Source organism: Thamnophis elegans, chromosome 3 (genome assembly GCF_009769535.1).
Source record: "Thamnophis elegans isolate rThaEle1 chromosome 3, rThaEle1.pri, whole genome shotgun sequence".
Taxonomy (NCBI): Eukaryota; Metazoa; Chordata; class Lepidosauria; order Squamata; family Colubridae; genus Thamnophis; species Thamnophis elegans.
This window is the reverse complement of record NC_045543.1, coordinates 119956025-119972915: the sequence shown is the minus strand read 5'-3', so window position 1 is coordinate 119972915 and position 16891 is coordinate 119956025. Positions and strand designations below refer to the sequence as shown.

General features: G+C 37.8%; 2 protein-coding genes across 3 annotated transcripts in view; one reads left to right on the top strand and one right to left on the bottom strand.

Annotated features, from left to right (window-relative positions):
- ERCC8 (ERCC excision repair 8, CSA ubiquitin ligase complex subunit) overlaps positions 1 to 2533 on the bottom strand; it is a 30380-nt gene extending 27847 nt beyond the window's left edge. For both annotated transcript variants that reach the window (XM_032213960.1, XM_032213961.1), the window contains exon 1: positions 2405 to 2533. In XM_032213960.1, the coding sequence (XP_032069851.1) occupies positions 2405 to 2481 (77 nt within the window). In that variant the 5' untranslated portion in view covers positions 2482 to 2533. The remainder of the gene's footprint in view (positions 1 to 2404) is intronic.
- A 398-nt stretch (positions 2534 to 2931) lies between these two features.
- NDUFAF2 (NADH:ubiquinone oxidoreductase complex assembly factor 2) overlaps positions 2932 to 16891 on the top strand; it is a 47379-nt gene continuing 33419 nt past the window's right edge. The window contains 1 exon segment of the mRNA XM_032213515.1: positions 2932 to 3190. Within this exon segment, the coding sequence (XP_032069406.1) occupies positions 3064 to 3190 (127 nt within the window). The 5' untranslated portion in view covers positions 2932 to 3063.

Sequence of the window (16891 nt, the reverse complement as noted above, 5' to 3'; positions counted from 1 at the left end):
TATAATATTTTGTTACTGAAATCCCATCAAATTCTTTAATCCACTACATTTATTTACCATTTGTAAAATCTTTTGTAGTCAATTTCAAAATTTGGGAAGCTGACATACTACATGTCAGTATCTAAATGTAGTCAGTATACTACATTTGTTTCTAAATTATGCAATGAAATGCAAGCACAGATAGGTAAATAACACTTCAATACAATATTTATGTATTGCATTTCTATCTATCAAATAGCATTTCAATTTTTAAATGAATTACTTCATTATCTCTATTCTAAGTAAGCTTTATAAGTTATAAATAAAAATGAATCTTTAAAAAAAATCCTACTGATTTGGCAAAACTAGAATTTAGATTTTTAATTTAAAACACTTATGTTAAAAATCACATACACTTTTTGTAAAAAAGGATTCTATCCTTATAATTTTAGGATTTACAAATAAATTATCTCCATTTCACCTTTAACACTGTGCCAGGTAGTACATATACAATTGATTATTCAATTCTATCTATTAAATACAATGTACTCTTTCTCCTGAAGCAAGATTAGAACTAAGGGGTGGAAAATAATGAGCCATAAATTTCGCCTGAACATTAATAAGGAGAAAGTAAACATAAACTCTATCAGTGAAACTGAGTGCCTTGGGATATGGTGAACCAAATTTTGCTGGAATAATTAAGGTAACTGTTGGATGCTCTTCTCTTTAAAATGGTATAATCTCATGGTACCAGGTTTTAAACATTTCATTATAAGGCTGCATTCACAGACCTTATGTACCCTTTCCCATCCAAATGCCATTCTTGAATCTGCAGCTAGACTGATGGAACTAGGGGCATCAGTTCCTAATTTCAGAATAAAACAACACCCACCCATCCCACCCCAAAAAAATAAAGCAGAAAATGAACCTACTGAAAATGACTTACAAGCTAAGTATATGTACAACCAATGAGGCTTGAACAAGGGCACATTCATACAGGTGAAGCTTTCTTGCTTATTGTGCCCATACAATTCTTCCACTTCCTAGAAATGGCACTAGAAAGGACATTTTGGCTCCCCTCTACACAGTGAATCTAACTCACGATCAGTCTTCCTTACCAATTTGTATACTTGCAAGGAGGGTTATAATCAATGCTATTTCCTTTTCTGCAATTCTCTCCCACATCATGCCTTTCAGATTTATTAGAAAGACAGTATTATTGTTGTTCTTATCAGGACCTACTAGCAAAGAGAGCTACTTTAAAGCAGTGTCCCAAAGGTGCTTTTTCAAGAGGCAACTGGACTTTCTGGTTTTTCTTTGAAGCTGTTTCTCTTCTCAATCCAGGAAGCTTCTTCAGCTCCGACTGAATGGTGGGGAATGGAAGGATAGATATTCTTTGCAGTCAGAGCTGAAGAAGCTTCTTGGATGAGAAGAGAAATGGCTTCAAAGAAAAACCAGGAACTCCAGTTGCCTCTTGAAAAAAGCACCTTTGGGACAACTATGACCTGGATGACTGAGAATCCCCATAGTTAAGGCATCAAGTAGAAATTTGGAATATTGTGAGTTCAGTCTGTCTGGAAGCTGTACTGCATATCAGACATTAATACAATTGAGCGAGTCCAGAGATATTTTCACAAGAAGTGTCCTCCACTCCTCTGCTCGCAACAGAATCCCTTATGTCACTAGGCTTGAAATTTTGGGCTTAGACAACTTACAACTATACCGCCTTCAATCTGACCTAAGCGTAGCACATAAAATTATCTGCTATAGAAAGTCCTACCTGTCAATAACTACTTCAGCTTCAACCACAACAATACACCAGCATACAATAGATACAAACTGCAAACTCGATTGCAGAAAATACGACTTCAGCAACAGAGTGGTCAACGCCTGGAATGCACTACCTGACTCTGTGGCTTCTTTCCCAAACCCCCATAACTTTAACCTTAGACTGTATACTGTTCACTTCACCCCATTCCTAAGAGGTCTATAAGGGGGCGTGCATTAGCGCACTAGCGTGCCTACCATCCCTGTCCTAATATTCCCTTGTATTTTTATTCATTTCATGTATTCATAATCATGTTTATACTTATATCTTGTTATCTTATACATGCTTGATAAATAAAATAAAACAAATAAAATAAATAAGCCCAAAGTTGGCCGTGGACCAGTCCCTCTCTCAGCCCTAAGGAAGGAGATTGGCAAACCATTGCTGAACTCTTCCCAAAAAAACTGCAGGGACCTGGCCAGGGAGTCGCCAGAAGTCAACCCTGACTTAAAGGCCGCGATGATGTATCCAGAGAGACACCCCACGAACCCGGGTCTGAGGCGTTTATTTTGATGCTGAGGCTTTGCGGCACCCTCCGTGATCACGTGTGGCCTGAGGAGACTAAATGCGCTCCGGGTAGTAGGAACGCGGCTTTACCTCCTCGTAGCCTCCGCTCGTCGGAACCTCAGCGGGTCATCTACACCTGCCTGACGAGCGAAAAGAAAACCCAGCATAGCCAAGAAAGAAGAACCCGCGGCGGGGACGCCACCACGCCGCGAAATTATCTCGCGCCCATTGGCTCAAAGAGTCGCTCTCTCAGCCAATAGGAAACCTTGGTATTGGAACGTCATCGGTAGGGGAAGAACCGGCTGAGAATGCCTCAAGTGTCGACCGCGTCAGGTTCAGGAGAATATAGAGAAACGTATAAGAAAAGATACGGCAAAAGCGGCTTCTCCTTTGAGCTTCTAGTGTAAATTCGAAATATTTCCATTCTCCCAAAACGCTGTCCAGAGGATATCTTTTCATGTTATTAACAGAGAGCCATTCAGCCATTAGTAAATTGGTTTTTTTGGCATAAAATACGTTTGCCTGTGTGTGTAAATGCAGAATGTGTTTTCTTCAATTTTATTATCTCTAATAAACAGGACGCACGTTCTGAGCCTGAGGGAGATGTGGGCGTGGCTTCTGACGGAAAGGGGCGGGGAGAGAATTCATCTCACCGCGTGTGGGACCCCTCGCGTGCCGGTCCCATTTGGGGAGGAGGGCGAGGGGAGCCGCGATTGTGGTTTGCGGCCTCGCAGCGCCCTTCGTCTGCCATGAGCGGCGTCGGGCGGTTTCTGCGCTTGCTAAAGCAGCGCTTTATCGGGCCAGGGAGCGAGTTTGTAGGCATCGACCACTTTGGAAACAAGTATTATCGGATCCCGCCGCACAAAACTTGGGCAGGTGAGCGAGACGAGGTGGTCGCCCGAGGCCGGTCGTATTTACGCTCCACTTAGGCAATAAACTATAGTTCGTGAATTACAATGGCTATACCTGATATATACTAAGTGAAAACTGTAAGAGGGATCTTGGAGTCCTAGTGAACAATCCTTTAAATATGAGCCAGGAGTGTGCAGCAGCTGCCAAAGAAGCCAACACAGTTCTAGGCTACATAAACAGCGTGGTAGAATAATACCACTTTATAATTCCTTAGAATTGACCAAAATTAACCACACCTATCTCAATCAAGATCTTTTTTTATAGAAAAGTGGTTATTCTCCATGCTGGCCAAATTGCAGGGGAAAGAAGGAGGTTTTCAAGGCTTTATGGAAGGACAGAAGATTTGTTTCTTGAGCTACAGCATTTCTGAAAACTGTTAAGGGAGAAAATGGGGAAAGGACTTGTACTGAAGTCCTTTCATATACCCCATGGCATTGAAGACCAAGATGTTATCCATTCTTTTTTTACTTCTTACATCTGTTTATTTTCTAATACTGAAGCAGAGGAGTGGAGTCTCTCATCCCCAGGGAATTAACCGTGGCAAATTCCAAATAGAACATTACTGCTGAGTTTAATATGCCATGGTCACAAAATTCAAATGTTGAGTTAGGTTTTTGAGGAATGTGAGTTTATGGATAAAGAACAAGAGTAATATTTGGAATCTGTTGCTCTGTACATCAGAAAAAGTCACAGTGATATCTGAAATAAAGTCAAATCTATAGAATTTAACTATAAGCAAAATAAAAATTAAGGAGCCAGAATAATAGATAAATAGCATAATAAAAGAAACGGGGACGCTGGGCTAAGTTAAGACTCACCTGAAATCTGTGTTCTGCTGTTTATGCTAAATTGCTAAGTATTTATTAAGCTAATGCGTACAGGTAATTCTCAACATATGACCACAATTGAGCCCAACATTTCTGTTGCTAAGCACAACATTAGTTAAATGAATTTTGCCTCATTTTATGACCTTTCTTGCCACAGTTGTTAAGTGAATCATTGCAGTTGTTAAGTTAGTAACATGGTTCAGTGGTGGGTTCCTATCGATTCGTACCGGTTTGGCGGCCTGGGTTTCTGGTTCTTCGGCCACAGGTGCTGCCATCTTGTTTTTTGAATCTGCACATGTGCAGAACAATTTTAATCGCACTATGCATCCAGGTGCAGTGTGCATCAAGTGCATGCGCAGTACGCACATGAGCAAACCGAAAGTAATGTCTGTCGGAACCTACTCCTTACATGGTTATAAAGTGATTCTGGCTTCTCCATTGACTTTGCTTCTCAGAAGATCACCAAAGGTGATCATGACCCTGGGATACTGAAACACTCATAAAATTGAGTCAGTTCCCAAGCACCTGAATTTTTATCACATGACTGTGGGGATGTTGCAACGGTCATAAGTATGAAAAATAGTTGTAAGTCAGTGCCTTTGTAACTTTGAATGGTCACTAAATGAACTGTTGTAAATCGAGAACTACCTGGATTATAATGTGCTATCATTATTAATAATATTCTACAATATTTTTGCTATAAAATAGATTGCTCTAAAGCTTAAATTCTGGCTAAAAATGTAAATCACTTTGGTCTTGTAAATAATGTCATGTTTGAAATAGCAATAGACTTGTGTCTTGATTTAAGATTTATTAATGGAAAGGAAAGTGAAGTATAAAATTATTTATATTCTTAATTTTGGCAGTATAGTATTCATTGATAATAGTAAATTATTTGACCAGGCATAGAGTTCATAGCTTTTCCATTTGGTGCCTTCTAGTTTCATTACCAGAAAGAAACATCTAGTGAATACCCATAATAGCCAAAGATTGAGTTGAGATGGTACATCAAGTTGTATACTGTGGTTCATAATGGTTTTGTTTTTAAAATACGAACATGTTATTCTCAAACCAAACCAAGCACACTTTGCATAATATGTGTATTCAAACAAATTATCTGACAAGTGTCACTGCTCTTTACTTCTATTAAGAACAAATAGGGGCAGAATGCAAATTTCATTGATTTATTTTTAAGGAACATTGCTTAAATACATTTTATGTTTATTTGGTCATGTATTTGATAAAGTTCTTTATTATATTAAAGGACAACTCAAGGGCAGTTCTAGGACTGCAGATTATGGGCAATAGTTAACAAATCACAAATCTATTATCTATTTTCAAAATCTGTGTGCAGTTTAAAAAAAGGCATTAAATTTTCATAGACATTTCCCATATTTGGAAAGCAGTTTTCACTCTCTATATAAAATGAGTTACACAAATGATAGTACAGATTTGAAACAGGATACAGGTAACAACTTGCATGAACTGGCTTTTTCTCTACCAGCTACAAGATACATAAATATTGGTGCACAATCTATTGAAATGATTAAAATTATTGGAATAAGCAGATGTTTATAGAGATGGATTAAAGGGAATATTATACATAAACATGTTAGCCAATTTAAGGTATATAATGTTACAAAGTTATGATATTAGTCAATTCATTTGTTGATCACTGATTAACCAATCACTTTTTATTTCTCCCTCCTACCATTTCTCAATTATATAAGTTCATTGTGCTTGCTATGATTTTATTTTTATTATTTTTATTATTAGTATTTTATTAGCTTTAGTATTTCAGAATTGTATCCCTCAACATCCAAACTGTTGAAAGAGAAGTAAAGAATTCCAGAACTCTATACTGTAATCTGTGAATTGTACTCCCAAATTACTGCACGATCTGATATACTGCTTACAATTTATACATGTTAGATTAATTTATTTTTTATAGTAAAGTGATTTGCCCCCCACATTGAACTTGTCTCCTGGTAACTGGTGATATGCTTCTTCAATTTGCAAATTGTTCTTTAAAACTTTTACGTACTATTTGTGTCCAGAAGGAGGCAGTGTGGCTTGAAAAAGATTTATATAAACATCATATTTATATACCCTGCATTGTGCAAAGGACAGACTGTAGTTTCTTCACAGGTTATGCTGGTAAGCTTATGTGGAGAATACTTTTGGGGGGAAAGTCTATATACTATATTATTGGTTCACACATTTTTTTCTTTTTAAAGTAATTGCTCTTGTAGTATTGTTCAAACACTATACTGAATTATAGCTGCTACAGTTCCATTTTTTGTTTTCATTTTTTATGAAAACATTGGAAGAAAGAAAAAGCCTGGTATATATGATTAAACTATCTCATGTTATTTATGACAAATAATATTTTTATTTGTCAAATTTATTTGCTGCCCATCTTGTGGCTCAGGAAACTCTGAGCTTGTAAAATTAGAATGGTTAAGCTGTCAGGCTGCATGAGGATGGTAACTAAACTTAGCTAGAATTACAGCATGAAGTAGATGTAATCCAATGATTATGTATAAGAAAAGAGGCCATGCATAGAGTATGATCTCAGTTGACAGATCATACAATTTCAATAGTCTGCTGGAGAAAAGTTATTGAATAATAGTATTCCAGTAAATCACAATTTTCTCACTATAGATTTTCTTTCTGTAATTTTCCCTATCTTTCATATATATGAAACTGAGGAACATTAATTAAACAACATTAGGGAGAGTGTAGACTAAGGAATAAGAAATGCTAAGACAAAGAAATTAAAAGGCCTGAGATAATGGGGGAGGAGGAGAAGGAATATGGCTAGATCTAATTTATACTAACACTATTTCTTTATCGTTTTCTCCTTGAAAACAATACTTGCTCTACCATATCAGTACACCGATCCATACACTAACTTTTCTTTATTTAGCCCTAACCTCAACTTCTCTTAATATACAACTGTTGTACAGATTATTCACTTTTGTATTCAATCCATATTAACTAATCAAACATTTATTCTTTTATTGTACATACTTTCTAAACCCACCCGGAGCCACTTAGGTGAGATGGGTGTCAAACTCGTGGGCCGGAGCATCACGTGCTGGCTCTGCCCCCTACCAGTTTAGCAAAGGGGAAAAATGTCCCAATACATCACGTGACAATGTTGTGACAACGCAAGTTTGACAGCCCTGGTCTAGAAGTATGAAGAATAAATATATCCCATTTCATAGGATCCTGATGTAACCAACTCTGACTTGCATATAACAAAATGAACAGAAATAAGTTCTTATAGCATAACAGTTTCTACTTACCGTATATACTCGAGTATAGGCCGACCCGAATATAAGCCGAGGCACCTAATTTTACCACAAAAAACTGGAAAAGTTATTGACTCGAGTATAAGCCTAGGGTGGGAAATGCAGCAGCTACCGGTAAATTTCAAAAATAAAAATAGATACCAATAATGTTTTTGAATATTTATTTCAAAGAAAAACAGTAAACTAGCGGTGTATTCAATGAAATACTTCACTCACCTCATGATGCTGATGTCCCGCTGTGATGATGATGTCCCGTGCAGCCGCGGGAGCGATGTCCCGCCTCCTATGACACACGGCACAGTGATTCCTATCATTGGATCACTGTACCAGAGGAGGTGGGACATCGCTATGTGGCTGCTTGCCATAACAAGGAGGAGGTGGGACATCGTTGCAGAGCGGCAGGAGGGGGAGGAAGGGGAATCGTAAGACAGCCCTGCATTACATTAGAACGTGAGGAGGGGGGATGGTGCGGTGCGCGCTGCGCGGCAAACTGACACAGAGGGAGGGGAAACTCACAGGGGCACTGGGCCATTCACGAGTGTCACCCAGCGGCATGGCCCCGCCCCTTTTTCTCCTCCATTTCGGGCAAATTTTTCACTGACTCGAGTATAAGCCGAGGCGGCTTTTTTCAGCCCAAAAAGTGGGCTGAAAAACTAGGCTTATACTCGAGTATATACAATAGTTAGATAAACTGTCCTTTCAGCAGACCATGTATGCTGACGCTTTTTCTACCAAGATTTGTTTTTCTTAACATTTCTTCATCTTTAGTAAGGATCTGTCTAGTAAATGGATGTTTAGAGCCTCTCAACTCAATGTGACTTTTGGTACTATGCAATAGAACCAGATAATTCAAAAGAAAAATACCGTGCAATATTAAAAATATAGAACATATAAAATAGCAACCAAACAGGATAATTAGATAATGAAATGGGGACACACAGGCCTGGAGAAAAAGTTTTTAACAGTTTTTCTAAAGGCATGCAGAGTTTGAGCCCATTATATCTGGGGGCCAGGGACAAAGTTTGTTCTAAGCTCTCTTCATAAGTACCAAAGCAAGATGTCAAAGGTGAAGGGGTTCAAATTTGTTTTACTTGCTCTGTTTTTTCTTCCATTGTATTATTTGCAATTTCTCATTGTATTTCTTCTGTCAAACCCAACTACTTTGGTCTACATTACTTGGAATTTCATTTCTTTAGTTACAATACAATAGCAGAGTTGGAAGGGACCTTGGAGGTCTTCTAGTCCAACCCCCTGCCTAGGCAGGAAACTCTATACCGTTCAGACAAATGGCTATCCAACATCTTCCTGAAGACTTACAGTGTTGGAGCATTCACAACTTCTGGAGGCAAGCTGTTTCACTGATTAATTGTTCTGTCAGGAAATTTCTCCTCAGTTCTAAGTTGCTTCTCTCCTTGATTAGTTTCTACCCATTGCTTCTTGTCCTACCCTCAGGTGCCTTGGAGAATAGTTTGACTCCCTCTTCTTTGTGGCAACCCCTGAGATATTGGAACACTGCTATCATGTCTCCCCTGGTCCTTCTTTTCATTAAACTAGACATACCCAGTTCCTGCAACCGTTCTTCATATGTTTTAGTCTCCAATTCCCTAATTATCTTTGTTGCTCTTCTCTGCACTCTTTCTAGAGTCTCTACATCTTTTCTACATCTTGGCAACTAGTTCTTATGGCACAGTACAGTTTACTCCAATATTTGCCACAAATGGTTCCTTCAGGTTAATATCTTTCACTTCTTTTCATTCACTCTCATTTTTCTCCCAAGATCCACTCTTATCACTACCAAGTAAGGATCTGCCTCACAATCAGTCTTTCATCATTCATATCTTCATCACCATTTTTCTTAGTACTTCATGAGCAATCAAACCAATCTTGCTTTGAAGTTTATATTTATTTCTTTGTCATTTTTATATCTGAATAGATTAATGCTTAAACCATTGATATTGACCTTTTTCTAAAGATTCATCTGTTACCACTGGGTGGTTTTTTTTGGTTTTTTTTTGAGTGTCTGATCCAGACATTTTTTCTTTTCACTTTTTCTTGTTCTCATTCGGAACATTGCACAATTTTTCTTAAAACTCATCTCTGGTCTTTCTATTGTTACCATTTGTGTTTATTATGCTTATTATGGGTGATTGCACAGTAGGCCAAAATGTTTAGATTGGCTTGGGCATTTTTATTATTACTATTGTTATTACTAGAATTAATATTATTTTATTATTACTGTTACTATTACTATTGGTATAGTATATACTATAATAGTATTACTACTGTTATTATTGTTACTATTTTATTATTAATATTACTATTGGTATTCACTTTGCTTTCTCTTGTCACAGTTGTTGTACTTCTATCTGCTGGTCTTTGTGTTTTGTGACACACACACCCCCCACCTCTGCCCAGTTCTTTCTGTGTTGCTGTTTCCATGTACTGCAATATCCACTATACAGCCTTTTTTTAAATCTTTCTTATCAACAGATGTTAAATCTAGGATATGTGGCAGGTGCTTGTCTGCTTGTCTGGGATTCTAAAATCCCAGAGCACTTTAGCTTCTTCATTTTCTGTTACTTGATCTAATTTATGGTCTTTCAAATTCTTTCTATTTCTTGCAGATATTCCAATGTTGATATTTTTTTAAAAAAAAATATCATTTTAATGCCCAACTCCCAATGATATATAGTTTAAGTCCTCTACTTACAACACTTCATAGTGATCATTCAAGTTACAACAGCACTGAAAAATTGACCTATGACCATTTTTCACATTTACAGCCGATGCAACATCCCCAGGATCACATGATCAAAATTCAGCCGCTTGACCACTGACTCGTGTTGTGATGGTTGCAGTGTCCCAAGGTCATATGAGCACCTTTTGCAACCTTCTGACTAGTGAAGCAAGATTCACCTCACAACCGTGTTACTAACTTAACAACTGCAGTGATTTACTTAACAACTGTGGCAAGGAAGGTTGTAAAATGGGGCAAAACTTACTGAATTTTTAAATTCATGATTGAACAGACAGAAGTCATTGAGTTCTGTTATATCCTTCCCCACTGCTACACAACATGTTATGTCATTATATTTGCTCTTCTTAGATTCCAGGTCACAGTTTACCATTGTTGTCATAGCTTTGATCAGTCAAGGTTTTTACATAATGCTTTGTAGTAAGAGAAAGAAAGTGTTGACTAAGTTACCAGAGTTCATTGTATCCATACCAAATGCTACTCTGTTAATGGTAAAGGCTGTACTAGACAGTTTGGGCTCGTTTGGGGCAGTATGTCTCGACAAGTACAATCAATTCCCAGTTTTACTTCTCGTATGCTAATTTTATTATAGGCAAGGTGGACTTCTAATCTAGAAACCACCTTGTAAATCAAAATAGTGTAGACAACATCACACCAACTAAAAGGTGTACACAACATGTAGATACTCTGATCCTTATTTCATTTTTTTAAAAAAAATTGAAAATAAGCTTATCTCAGTTGGAGAATCAAACTCTTTTCTTACTAATTTAGAGATATGTTGTTAAAAACAGTGAAAATCCACAATTGCACAGTATATTAATGCTATACTTTTGTTCTTATTCATTTACAGATCATTTTTTATGGATGTGGTTTATATCTGAATAACTTTTTAAAAATAGAAATTTCATTATGTATTTTTTGAGTAGGAACAACGAAAATTTTACCTCCTTATAAAAAAACCCACTCTCTTCTTCATTTTGATGTGTTTTATTTTTTTTTAAAGTAAGAGTTGTCATGGAAGCTTAAAATTCAAAGTTAGGAACAAAACCTCAAATCACTCATAAGAATGCACAGGGAATCTTAAACATAGCTCTTAGAATATGAGCTGCTGCCAGTCATTTTGATATACTGTTAATTTTGATGTCTAACAAATGTTGATAACTTATTCATGGGTCAAAACAAGCTGACAGTTTAGCTGAATTGCAGTTCATTTTTTAATATTTTATCTCAGCATCATTGTTCTTAATTTGTAAGCTGCTATAGGACAACTCATTGTCCTTAAATTTGGTTTATATATAGTTTGTGTATCTGTGTGCATGTGTCCATCCAAAATGTGACATTACAAGAATTCCAAGTCTTTAGAAATTCAGACAGGAACATTAAAAACTTGTGTATTTCAAAATTTCAGCCAGCTGTTTAAAAATGAATTATTTTAATTTCACATTAGGGTCAAATGTCTTCATTCTCCCATTTTTTTAATCTTAAATAAAACATAATTTGAATTGCTATGCTCTTATATTGCTTTCTCTGTGGACAAATCTATGCTAATAGCTACTAAGTATAACCATGACTTCATAAAAGTTCTTTGCTGGCAACTTTATGCCTCCAAAATATAAAGAAAATTTGATAGTTTCATTTGATCTGTAATAATTATCCCTGTTTACCAACAATGGTAATATCTTTGTCATGATAAAATAACTACAGGGTTGTAATGTTATGTTATGGAGATCAGTTGGTTTGGCCAGTGTTCACATATTATTTCCTGTTATTTAGTCTTCTGACGGCCACAAACAGCTTTGCACAGTTTCATGATGATATCACATAATGTTGATGATGATTATGTGCTATTAGCTCATTGTTTACTCTTGTGGACAACATAGATTTTTATTTACATATCTATTGGATTTCCTGCATGGATTGCCCCTGTGACTATATAGGACAGACAGGGAGGAAGCTAACCACCAATCAACCAATAGTAAGGCACCCTATAAGTAGGATGCATAGAATAGCCCAAAGCACACATTTCAGTAGAGAGTTTCCTGAGGATAGGCTCTAGCATAAGCCCAAAAGCTCAGAAGACTAAATCTCTTGTCTCGGTGACAGATCCAGATTGGATCCTGCAACATAGATTTTCTCCATGATGATCTGTCCACTAACCTGGTACTTTAGCCCTTCCAATTGGCAAGTATTGTTGCCTTATTTTTTTTCTTTTTAGTAAATTATGAAATGGTTTTCAGTTTCCACACCTACTACAAACTTTTAAAGGACAAAAAAGAAAAATGGTGTCACTGAAAATTAGCTACTTTGTGGAGTATTCTTGCATACAGAATTGACAAAATATGGGCTACTGTCAGTATTTATGTTCAGAAAACCTATATACCATTTAAAATAAATAAATAAATGCTAGTGGAATTAATATAGCATCTCAACTTTGCCATTTGAATGTCAATGGATGATTTTTTCCCCTATCTTCTCCAGGTGAATCATTAAAAAAAGTTTGGGAACTATCTAAGTTTGCAAATAGGAAAGGAATTGCCTTTTCTCTTTATAAGTGATAGATGCAAAGGAACACTTGCTGGAAGTTCTTTTCTGTAATTTGCTTCTAATTTCCAACAATTCTGATACTTTACCTGGTACTAAATGTGCTGTAAGCAAAGTTATTTGCCCTGTTTTGTTGTTAAAGTTCTCCATGATTAAGTGCAATGGTTTCTTAACAAAACCAATTTCATTTTACTTTTAAAGCATTAGGTTCCAGAAGTGTGTATGTACATGATACAAATTCTTAGCCCAAAAATGTCATTGTTCCAGTTAGTTGTATTTCCAGTTTTCAGAATTATATTACAATGGGATAATACAGAACAACAAAGTAGTTTTTCTTCTGGACTTTTCTTTTAATTTAACTCTTATAAGTTGATTAACCATTCAAGTTAATACTGTATTAAATTCCTAATTAGTAGTTTAATTTTTGCACTCCATTGCTTCAGGAAATTACTTTCTTGATAATGTTTTGGTAAGCTCCTGCATGATTCTTTCAAAGCACTGTCTAAGAATGCTCAATATAGTTATTGATCTATGAAGGAGCAGATCAGCTGACTGAACTAAAACAAGAAATTTAAGGTGTGTTTGAATGTTTTAATCTCAGGAGAATGATTTTGTACTAAGCAAAGATTCAAACAATGCCCTCAGACAACAATGAAAAATAATGGGGGACATGCCATTTGGGAATACGATGGGAGAGAAGGCACATTTCCTCTGCCTGACAAAATGACAACATTTAAAAGAAGGGACTGAAATTGTTTAGGAATGGAGGGGAATTGCTGATGCCAGAGACTCAGTGAAGGTGTCATAATCCTGAAAAATTATCCTTTCCAATATAATTATTCTGTTTTGGCTGCAGTGCCTATTATTCTATTAGTGTGCCTGCTGCTGGAATGACATACCCATTGAGATCCAGCTGGCTCTGACACTGTTGGCATTCTAGAAAGAAAACATGACTGGATTCTTGGGCATGTGGGCCAGGAAGCTAAGGGATCCTGTGAGATGGGTGTTGTGTATTGTTTGCTGTGGTCCTCGGCAGCCATTTTGTGCCTATGAATTATTATTTTTTTGCTTTATATAAAACTTATGTTTCTTTCTAGAAATAAGATCTTGCTTAAGTTGTATTTTCATTTAGACGACCCATTTTTCAACAAAAACAACACAAACAAAAATTCCATCTGTTCACAGAGATGCACATTTTAGCAATGAAACTGCTTTTTGGAGGTGTATTTTAAATTAATAGCTTGTCTGTTTCTCTCACCTTCATGTATTTTGGGAGAAAGAACTTGGGAATGCTATTAATATTATTAGGGAATAAAAATCCTTTATAATGCTTAAAATAACATTTTTTTCACTTAGCACTTTTCTTATTGCCTTCCATGTTGGAGAGCATCTGTCCCAGTCAGGAGGAGAGTCAAGTGGGAACTTAGCATGGACTCACTTATGTAAACAAATGAGGACAAGGTCTGACCACCCATCTGAATGCTTTTGAACATTATCTAGTCTTTCCCAGGTGACAACTGTCATCTGGGGAAATTCCTGTATTATAAACAGACAACAATAAAGCAGCTTGTTTGAACTCTCTACATGTGGGTCTGGTTGTTTGCTCCTGACAATATAGTAGCTCAGCAAAACATGGACAGCTATTGAACATGTCTTCTTTTGTAATGCAACAGCTAAATTTGATTATTAACATTGTTGATGAGGCTGATTTGTCAAAGAAATGAATACTTCACACTCTGAATGTTGTACCTGTCTAATTTTTCTAAAATTCACAGGGAAATTCTTTTAATTCAAAATTTATATTTGCATCATCTAAATGGAATAATTTGAGTAATGTTTCTAGTTTGAAGTAAGACTGGAATATAATTGAAAATTATAAATCTCTGAAACAAACTTCAATTGTAATCTTGAACATTTTTATAATGGCTTGTTGCATGTTGGTTACTGAAGCAGGACGTTGGCAGGGATACTGTTCTAGTTTAGAAAGATCAAATGTATAGAAAAATAAGGCAGGATGCATAAGTAAAATGTGGTCAAACTCAATCAGAGTTTAAAAAATAAAGTTAAATGGCCATAAAGTCGTCATGAGATGAGAGAGGTAAAACATTTTTCATAAGAAATTATACAAAACATTTAATCCACAACAGCTGAAAGGATCATACAGTGTTAGAATTACTATTTTCTGCTTTCTGCTTATGTAAGTATTCAAGATGGCTTATAGCAATAAACAAAGTAAACAAAAGTAGGCAGTAAAATTAATACAATGGAAACAATATCAGCATCTTTAAAATTATGTTAGAGGACACTAAATAAAATGATATATAGGATATTTCAAATGGGAAAACCTTTTTACTTAATAGATTGACAATAGAACTGTGTGATTCTGATTCACACAGGAAGGCATACAGTATAATGAAGCCATTCACCTGGTAAATGCTGTCATAAACCAAATGTGCAAAATAATGTAAAGAATATTGACAGCCCTTCTGTTGCCTTCATTGTGCCTTTTGTTCAAGATAATGCAATAAAGATAGGGAAAAGGAAAGATACAATGCTGATCTTTAGAATTGCTCAGAGTGGAGGAGTAATGTATTGTTAAAGATGATTGAGATATAAAACCTTTGAAAATAACAAGCACTTTGAGATTGAGCACTTACCTGCCTACTGGAAAGGGAAGGGGAGAGGAGAGGAACTTGGAAAAAGAAACTCTTACACGCACTTCCAACCCATGCCACCACCATCCCATGCATTTTCCCAACCTGTGCCACCTGCTTGCCTTCCCTATGCTGTACTAATCCCTGTGTGCTTTCCCTGACTCATGACACACGTCTTGTGCACCTCCATGGACTCTCCCTGACCAATGCTAGCCCCTGTGTACCTACCCTGATCTGTGTAGCAACCATCCACCCTTCTCATGACACGCTACTCCCCGTGTGCCTTCCCTGACCTGCATAGCATGTCTTGTACACTTTCCAGCACCCTTTCACACCCACACCCCCTCATGCATCATGACCAATGTGTCACCTCACACACACCCCTGTGACCCCCATGCATCATTCTTGACCTTTACCTGCCCCCAGAGGTGGGTTGCTCCCGGCTTGGACCGGTTCGGGAACACTGGTAGTGGTAATTGGGCATGGGTCACCGGACCGGTAGTGATGGATGGCTGGCTGGCCATGCTCCCGAACTGGCTCGCTCTGATGCTCGCCCTGTCTTGTCTTTGCCGTGTGCATCCACACAACTGCCTCCAGTGCCTACACACAGGTAAGCAGCATGGGCTGCTCAGAGAGCCCCAAGGCTTTGCAACCATCGCCTCCTAAGTGGGATCAAGCATCCCTGCCTCCTTGATACACAGAGGCAGGAAGCAGTAGCTTCGTTTGCTGCCTGTGACCTCCCGGGAGGGGGGGGGGTGAACAGCCAAGTGGGCATGCCAGGATGTGCCGGCTGCCTCTAATCTGCAGTTTACTTGTGAGAAGTTTACTCATGAGCATGGTGCTTGGCAGCGGGCAGATTGCTGTCTTGCTCACTTGGCTGCTGTCTCCCCCCCCCCCACCGGAGCTCACAGGCAGCAAACCAAACCACACACACTTCGGACCCTCCAGCTCTCAAGCGTTCAGCTTGGCGCAGCTCGGGTTACAGCATATTTTATTTCCCATCTCCAATCTGAAACATATATTTGCCAAGTCACGCCCACAAAATATGCCACGCCCACAGAACTGGTAGTAAAAAAAATTTAAACCCACCCCTGCCTGCCCCCCCTCCCCAAATTCCTGACCTGAGTGCCACAACAGTCTGGCCATCCTTGCTGATTTATGCTGCCCACCAGCATACCCTGCTTGACCTGCACAGCATTTCTAGGAGTCATTCACACACCCTTCCCAACCCATGCAACATCTTTCATGCAACCCCACCTATGTTTTCTGACCTACACCCTCTGGCTCTCTCTCCCACTTACTTGCCTGCTGGACTTGGACTTGGCAACTCCCTGCTGGTTTCCCTATTGACTTTTTCCCTGCAAGTTTCCCACAAGCAAAGTAAATTGGGAAGCCAGCAGAAATTCCAGGAAGGGAAGAAGGGTGGGTGGGGGAACAGAGTGACAGGAACAATGGGGGGAGCAAGTAGGTTGATTTCTAATGCTCCCTGACAGCTTCCCACAAGCAAACTCCAAGGAGAAGCTTCAGGAAGTTGGAAGTAATTCCAGCTCCAGCATTCACTTTTTTGGGGG